Raw genomic sequence first — 9,585 nt, forward strand, 5'->3', positions numbered from 1 at the left:
ATATATATATATATATATAAAACCCAAGTATCGAACTTTGTATCGAACTATTGTATCGAACTTTAAATAGAACATTTTTTTGTGCGAATTTCATTATGCTTCAAAATCCCTTTGAATAATATTTTACATAAGTTTTACCTTGTTTTCATTTTTATATTTTTAATTGAAATTTTGAAACAGGTAGTGAAAAATTATGCATTGACAGAAGGTAAGTTTAGTAAAAATAGAAAAACGAAATCAGAGTTTGAAAGGTTAGCTGTATAAACGACATAATTACTTAGAATTTCAATCGTCCAATCAGTTTTATCCACGGTACTTACTCGTTAGTTTATAGGTTTAGTTTATAGGTACACTTGCTCAAATAAAGTAGAATTTTGTACAAAACTACTTTAAAATTTATTTATACATTTATTTATACGAAACATTAAGGATAGATGAGGACTAAAATAGAGGACTAAAAAGTTAAGCTAGAAAGATCATTGAATTATAATTTCTTTATCTGTCTAACCATTCGATTTTACGCACCGCATTTACGGGATAGACCGAGAACATAACAAAGGAGATGCCTGTGGCATAATATACATGCACACCCCACGGTAAATTCTCCTGGTAATTGCAACGCGCATATACGCGCGTGCGTTTACCGATGGAATCCCTCAGAGAAGGGTAATAATAATCAAGGAATGCTTTCAGCGACATAAACGGATAAAGATTGGATGAAACGCGCCGCCATGAAGATCTTTATTTTTCCTCATCATGTATACTCGTTTTCTCAGCATAAAGTACCAACTGGAAAAAGAGAAAGAGAGAAAAAGAAATAGAAAGAGAGAGAGAGAGAAAGGGATCTATAACTTAATTCTGCAGTGCAGTCTATTTCTGCGCAATCATCGCATCGTTGCGTCATCGATTTGCTACAGCTCATCTCTGTGATTGCTAATTTATACTCATATTACTACCTAATAGAGCAGAACACAATTGAACAAATAGATAATAGAGTTGTAGCGATTAAAGAAATTACTAATTTTTGTATAAGGAGAACACGAATTTGAAGCTCCTAGGAACCATATATTTTATTGGGTTAGCAAGAAAAAAATTGCATAAAAAACCGTAATTACTTTCTTACCAACCAATATAAATATATCTTGGTAGAGTAAAGTTTCAGCTTTAAGAATCTCTTTTTTAAATTGCGATATGACAATTTTTAACCAAGTTATGAGCAATTAAAATCAAAATGATTCTTTTATTTAATCCGCGATAACTCAGTAACTAAAAATCGTAGGAATATTTTTAAAAAATAATTTTGTAGGGAAAGTATCAAACTGTCACGATAGGTAGTCGAAAATTTTCTCAAATTTTTTCTGAACATATTATAAATCCATAAAGTGAGAAGAAAATTTTCCATCTTTTTCAGCTCGTAATTTTTGATATATAAAAATTACCAAACTCATATAAACTTAAAAAATGTGGTAAGCTTTTAAAAGTAGAGAATTCAAGCTTTAAAATTTTTTAAATTTAAATTTCATTCATTATTGACGAAAATATTGTATATACAATTTTGAGCTAAAAAAACACAATTATTATACTTCCTTGCCAATCCAATACTTTCAATTGTTTACGAATTATATTTCATCGCTGTTTAAATATTATTTACGCACTAATAACCGCGGAGATTTATATAGGCAATTTACTTATGTTTGATTTATTCATCGAGCCACAAAACTATTTTTATTTTAATTTAATGCTCTTAAGTTAAGATATCCTTCGTGAAATTCATTGAAGCTATTTCGTTGCCTGTGCAAGCGAGGGTGTGTCCAGCAATAGATACCAACGAAAGGGAAATCTCGTGTCTTACGAATATTACGCTCGTGTTCGATAAGCCGTGTCCAACGTCGTATTCCTCGGGCTAGACGCTTATGCGATCGCAGGAACCTGAGATACACATTCGCGCTCGCGGTAAATTTTCTCAGTAATTGCGGTGCGGCGCGGCCGCTTGCGTGGGTACTGATGGAATCCTGAGCACAGGATAATGGAATGGGGTATATTTCCAACGGAGTAAAACTGTGAGAACGAATTCGTAAAACGAGGAATGCGAATGTGTCTCATGGAGACATCAGAGGCAGATCTCTCTCTCTCTCTCTCTCGCTTTCTTTCTCTCGCTCGTTCAAATCTATTTTGTATTATCCGTTGCTAATAATAATTTTTAATCATTTTTATTATGTACGAAATTAACTGGTCATTAACATAGACATTTGTCATGCTTCGTTACACTAAAAAAAAAATTAAATTAAATTAAATTAGTTCGTCTTTACTTCTTTCGATAAAGAATGTAAGTATTTCAGTCAAACATACGTATATTGATTTAAATACACACATTATCCAACGAAAGAAATACAGAAAAACTAAATTAATTTAGTCAAATGATTAATTTTTTTTCTCAGAACTTGAACCTTTTGATTAAAATTACATATTAAAGCTATCTTAAGATGGTCTCGAATTCAATATTGTGATTCGATTTGTTTATTCAAGAAAAAGAGAGTCTCCCAATAATTGTAGTCAAGTCAAACATTTTTTTTCATCGACCAACACTCATAGATCCCTTTCAACCGCAAGTGCGCATTTGGAAAACCTACGATGGAAGAGATATAAATATAAGCCGCTTATCCTTCCTTCTCATTTCGAGCCGCGGAATATTTCCACTTCAACATGAACAGTTGGGAATGTGGCGGTTTTTACGTGTCGACGTGCAAAACGACCGAGGGGTTGTCCGTAATGTAAGAGAGGTACATATGCCGCCGGTAAATTCTCCCGATAATTGCGTAGCGGCGCGGGTGCTCTTGGGATCCTGGAGAAAGGATAATAGCTGGAGGGAGGTGCTTTTCGAGTACGCAGTTATGTGTACAATGTGTGTGTATATATCCAACGTGGGATTATGAGTCCACAGGAGAAATATCGATTTTATTGCCCTGCACGATCGTAGTTCCCTCCCGAGGACACTGACGTCCTGCCTGGGTAACGTTAAAGGATGTAAATTTAACTGGCTCGAATAGCTCGGTGATTTACATCTGTGTGTTTGCGATGGATACGTCTACAGAACGGTCGATGCATTACATAAATTATATCGATTTTATTTGCCAATATAATCTTCTCGAATAGCGAAATCGATGCGAGATTGTCGAAATTTGAAGAACGTTGATAATTCCGATCAGAATCGATCGTTGATCGAAAGCTAATAAAATGGCAGTGCAATTTAATTTAAGAAAGCAGCATTATGAAAATAACATAATTCGAAATATTACGTTTTATAATCTTTGAACAGAAGAATCGACTAAAGTTCGAGGATACGACGTGCTCTCGCGTTGCTTCGCGAGCTATAACTCATGACTTTTAGAAAGGATAACGCGAGCACTTCGACAGCAACTGCAATTCGCAGAGCCCTTGACGCTGAGATATCCCGGCGATGTGTAAATCATGGGGCGTAAACTGCATTCCGGCTGCTAAATTACTTCGCTGATGCGAGCTGACGGTATCGCAAAATGGCCCGCCTACGCGCCAAACCGAGTCCGCCTCTCTTACGTATATGTACGTGTATATCCCTCTAATGGATATATGTAACGCCATGCGAGAGAGATTGCATCGTATATTTCAGACTATCGAAGTGGTTGACAAAAGATTATTGCAGGATCGTTGTATAATCTTATCGCAATACGCCATTCATCCTACACTACTTTAAGATAAACTTTTGTTTTAAATAATTGTATTTAAATATAGAAACACAAAAAATATAAATACTAAAGAACAAAAAATATCTTATTTTTAAACATTCATGGAATGTTTTTACATATTATATATGTAAAATGTGTATTAAATTACATTTCTCGGAATTTTATTAACGAATAAAAAAAATGCGTGATTTCTATTATAAGTCACTATCGATTTGATTAGAAAAGAGAAAAGAGGATTAAGAATATTTTTCAATCAATCCAAGTATTAACCGCAAAAATCACACTTTCAAAATAAATACAAGTGCGGCCAAGATGAAATAACATAAAAGTACCTTGGATAAGTTTCGATCAAAAAGCTACTGACCTTCGTCAAATATTCTAATATAACTGATAATGTAAATGAGATGATGTCACTGTGCGATAATTGTGCAATTCATACATATTTGTGGGTCGCGACATCACTGTTTAAGGATATGGTTACGTGAATTCAGCTAGTATTTTCATTAATCGATAATTTATTATTGAGAAGTAAGTGACCTCCGCTATTTAATTTGAATACTTGTTCCGTTAGCAGATGCTAGTCAGATGCTATTTCCACAAGTGAGATATCTTTTTTCTGAAAAAATCGAGTAACGCACAAAAGAATCCCAATTATTGATTTCATTGTGGCTTAAGATAGTACTGTTTAAGATTCTGCTTAGTTGTACTCTTTTACGCATATCGATGCAGCTCGTGAATCAGAAGAGAACATGTATGATACAACTGTTCGAAATGATTTTTGATCGAAATTATTTCGTTTTCTCTATTCTCTAAAATTTTTAGAGTGAATCTCTAAAGAGTAAAATTTCACTCTTAAAAATTGAAAACTGAATTACTCTTCTTGGCTCAATGTTCACTCTTTAAAATAAAATTCTACTCCACAGAATTTAGAGAATATACGGAAAGAATGGTTTTGTTGAAATATCTAAAAATTTATCTTGTATGGAATGCTAGAAATTCGGGTTCAACTACCGGCCGAGGTAATATTTTTCGCAATAAATTTATTTACAGTTTTTAGCACATTAACTTCATCTTTCTAATAGAATGCCTGATTGAGCATCAAATTAAGTAATGTCACGATTAAATTGTTTGTTTGTCAATTTAATCGTGACATTACTTAATTTGCTGCTCAGTCAGGCATCCTATTAGAAAGATATTAATGTACTAAAATAGTTATACTACAATAGATTAATTGCATTTATAAGTCCGAAAAATCAATTCGGCGCGCAGTTCAAAATGATTACATATGTGATATATAAATTCACATGAAAATTATTTAAGCATCTAAGATCCAGCTTCGGTTTTAAACTGTTATTTGTTGTATTCACATATATGATCTTAATCAATTGTTTATTATTATTATAAAAATTTAGCTAGATACAGGAACATACATAATATCTGAAAATAATTTTATCGGACTATCAAATAATTACGTATGAACCTCAAACATGATAAGCAATGCTTTGATAAAAAAATTTTAACGCTCTAACAATCAGTTTGAGCATCCTATATATAATTATTTTGGTGAGACAAAACAAAACAAATCAAACAAAATTATTATATAGATCTGTATCTATAATAGCTACATTTTTTAATAAAATGTTCTTTACATGTAACTTAAAGGAAACATAATAGAAATCTAGGAAACAACTAAACAATTCCAATCAAAATCGATTTCAAATAATTCCATAATACTTAATAATAGTAATAATTCCATAATAATAGTTCAATAATAATAATTCCATAATATCCTATTCACGCGAGAGAAAAAGGTCACCGTCTGTCAGCGTAATCATCAATCTCGTAATACAACGGACTTGAGAGCCTTGAGACACCTAGGAAAATTGATGCGTTTGCAATCTTCGATTAACGTTTGTGGACGCAAACGTATTACGGAAGAACGGAACGCGAACAACAACCTAACGCGCGACGGTCGATTGCATGTATCCGCGAGTCTCCTCTTGCGAAGAGATCGGTATTTCTTTCTTATTATCTTTCATCTTAACGCGTCGCGATCTCTCTTGCGACGGCGGATACACGTCTCCCCCTTGTCTCCGACAGCCGTCTCGTTAACCGATGGGAACAGATTTCTGATTGCATCTCCTTCCCGTTGCCGAACGCCATCGTCCGCCTGCCCGCCTGCGGTGTATACAGTGCAATCGAGCACCTCCGAGTGGATTTCGCAAAGGGACCATTTCCACGCCGAGCCAGGTCGTTGTGGTTACCGAAATATAGCAACAATACCGTTCGATTAAAGCATTCTCCTTTGTTCGGATCCACGTCGCGCCCGCTTCGCCGAATGATGAATTCTGTTTCATATCTGATCCGGCCAGATACGCGACCGAGACTGACGTGGATCACGACAGCGTTATGGTCACTTTCGGATTTCGCAAAATCGTGCAGGCTGATTCTGTTTCGCGAGAAACCTGCGAGAAGCTCCATTTGGCACAACTACACTCATCGGTAAGATGGAACGGCGCGATTCTTTGATGAGAATGCACGAGCGAAGATGCGATTGGAGTCTCCGACGATACTCTCAGTAGTTGCCACTTGTAATGTTATTACGTAAACTAAATCGACAGGCATAAGCGGATTTACTAGCAGGAGTACTAATCGGTTGCTTCAGGCAATCGTTTTACTACTTGAAAACCTCCTAATTGTTTAGTCAATTGGTAGCCGCTCATTTAATAATAAAGTTTATACTTATATGTACATAAAAAAATAACCGTTAAGCAATCAAAGTTGTAAATCTTATCCATCGAACTGACACGCATCATTATTTAACAATTGCGCAATTATTAATTTTCAACAAAGTTTCGTCTGCTTTGTGCTGCAATCAGCCAACTAGCAGCGATTAACTTCTCTACTTCGATATTTTCGACTTATATATATATATTTTTTCGTTTTAATAAATAAGTCGGGGCTTTCCAAACAAGATCTTCTGATGACAAAATTTTCCCCGAATATACCACAAATTTCCCGAGAGACTCGCCGTTTCGCAAGGCTTTTCAATGAAATATTCACCGGAGCGCTCGATTCTATCCAAGCTCGGCCACTGCTCCGGCGAAGTTTCGCAAATCGGTCTTTTCGCATGCGAAACCGACCTACCGTGCTACCGGATTGCAAAAGGCTTCTCCTCCCTCCCCGAAAGTAAGAGACGAACGTGCAGTACCGCCCGCGGGAGATTTCTGCATTTGGGAATGTTAAACCGTCTCTGTGTCGCGGGAACGTTTCTTCAGGGAAGAAACCTCTCGCGGATAATTATGTATTATGTAGGCACGTTTAATTACTCGCAAACACAAACAAAGCGGCACACACATGCACACACTCGTTCCACACACTCAAGATTTTTCACTCAGATATCGTAAATCTCATAAACGAGATAATTATAATGAATCGTTTGCTCTTACCACTTTTCTTGGACTCGAGTGACTTACGACGAGTGACAGTAAAGTATGAAGATGCATTAATAAAACTTTAATTAACTAACATTCCATTTGATATTACTTTGTCTCTACATACAGAGATTTATTTGTAAAATTTATCCTAAGCACAAATTTATAGAAAGAAATATTTATTTTAAAGAAATTATGTTTTAAATTTAAAAAAAAGGCACAGATATTCAAATTACAGAACTCAATCTTGCACGGAAAGACTAATTTTGCTAAAATATCTAAGAATTTAGTTAGATACAAATCTAAAAATAATTCAGTTGGGCCATCAAAATAATTACGTAAGGAATTCAAACATAAATAAACAATGCTGCAAAAAAAATGTGATATTCAACCAGTTCTACATAATTATTTCTACATAGTTTAATAAAACGATTTTCAGATCTATTTCTAACTAAATTTTTAAATACTTCAGCAAAACCGTTCCGTGTAATTATAGTTGATGTATTCAAATCGAAAGTAATAATTAAGTAACATCCCACTGAAATTAATATTCATTAATTTTACACTAATACCTCCATCTTACATATATATATATATATAGATTTACTCGAAATAACACTATTTATACGACATTATCAGTCTCCTGGAGTAATTAACTCGGCTCGAAAGACATGGCGCCGTAAAAGCGCGAGTTTGAAAGAAAAGTGTATTCGTGCGTTTCGGTGCGCAGCATTCGGTCGTCCATGCAGGACATTCCTGTCAATCAAAAGATCAGGCGCGATGGGAAACGAGCTCTTGGAGAATATAACGCTACCCTCGGGCGCACCCCGGGGGATCGGCGGACGCGATAGCTTGATTTCCGCGTGTGCCAGTTATTCAACGGCGCGGACATTACGTAAACTGACATTTTCGCAGCTAATACGAGCGAGCGAGCGAGCGAGCAAGCATGCGATTCCAGCTCGAGTTAGCAGCGAGTTCTACCGCGATAGCTTTTCCCGCGCCGCAGACCCTCTCGAATGAAAAAACTTTGTCTCAATAAATTGTCCTGTCGCGCGAGACCGCGCAATCAATTCTCCGTCCGGTTGATCTGCAATATTCCTTATTCGTTACGATTACCTGTACTCTAAAAAATATCGGTGTGGTTTTAACACTATGTGGCGTCTACATAATTCTCACCGTATTGCTGTAATACTACATCGACGTGATAGGGATTTATGATCTCTGGTTTTTATACCGGAAGTATATTTATGTAAAACTCACATCATGTTTTGGCATTAATATTAACAACTGTGAGAATTATATAACGCATACTGAAAAAAAAAATACTAAATTTTGATACATATTTCTTTAAATAGTATAAAGCATAATCTTAGAATATTTACTCAATAAAAAATGATAGTTAAATTAATTGAGTTTTTATATCAAATAAATATATGTTTAACATTTACTTAGAAATATTCAAATATATATTTAATTTTTTTTTCAGTGCATTATTAAATTCACACCGAATTTTTTAGAATTTATCGTCGAGCGAAATGACAGATTGAAATATTCTATTAACATTTTTAATCTTGGTAAGAATAAAATTCTTATAAAAGATTTCTGTAAAAAATTCGCTTCAAAGGATATCAACGGATGATTTTAACGCGACTGGACACTAAGAGTAAAATTTTTAATTCGGTGCTCAATTCATTAATTATGAACTTGTTAAATTTTGAATATTAAAAATTATATAATAAGAGGCAAAGTGCAATGACATTTGTGTTTTGACTATCGAAGACCATCCACAAAAGAGAGACAGAGTGCGATATTCAATAACTTCGGACGTATAAAATTAGTTAGCTTGACCAAGTCATGTGTGGTTTTTAAATGTACATCCTCAGTAAAGAGGAGGAAGAGATGCGCAACGATTAATGAGTCAGGTAAACTCACCCACTCTCGACACGACCGCCAGGATCAGCAGCACGCTGCTCACGATTATCATCTTCCCTCGTGGTCGTTGGTCGCTGACGTAGGAATCACGACGTGATATCGGTGGTATCGGTCGAAGACGAAGGGGCGATTGCGGCTATTATCCTCTTCTCTTCTTCACGCGGACTTTCACACACCCCGACCGTACCGAAGGGAGGCGAAACCAGCGCGGGGATTTCAAAATTCGTTCGAGTCCTCGGTGTCTCCGGATCCACCGGACTCGGTTACCCGCGGACTGACCTCGCGCGGGTCGATCGTCACTCCGAATCTCCGTTTTTTTTCTCTTCCTCTTCCTTTTCCTTCCGATAAGCGAGCCTACAAGAGCCGCAGCAGCAATGCAGCGCCGTTATTCAGAACCGCGAATGCGCCATGGACGTCGCAGAACATATGCTACGGTCACGAGGAGAGAAAGGTGACTGCGAGTATATACGCGAGGCGTGCACGATGCCGTCCGTCTT

General features: G+C 36.0%; 1 protein-coding gene across 1 annotated transcript in view; it reads right to left on the reverse strand.

Moving 5' to 3' along the window:
* The window catches only part of LOC108690990, a 58,503-nt gene extending 48,918 nt beyond the window's left edge, over positions 1 to 9,585 (reverse strand). The window contains exon 1 of the mRNA XM_018198572.1: positions 9,089 to 9,585. Coding sequence (XP_018054061.1) covers positions 9,089 to 9,140 — 52 coding nt within the window. The 5' untranslated portion in view covers positions 9,141 to 9,585. The remainder of the gene's footprint in view (positions 1 to 9,088) is intronic.

The sequence above is a fragment of the Atta colombica genome, unplaced genomic scaffold (genome assembly GCF_001594045.1).
Source record: "Atta colombica isolate Treedump-2 unplaced genomic scaffold, Acol1.0 scaffold38, whole genome shotgun sequence".
NCBI classification, from domain to species: Eukaryota; Metazoa; Arthropoda; class Insecta; order Hymenoptera; family Formicidae; genus Atta; species Atta colombica.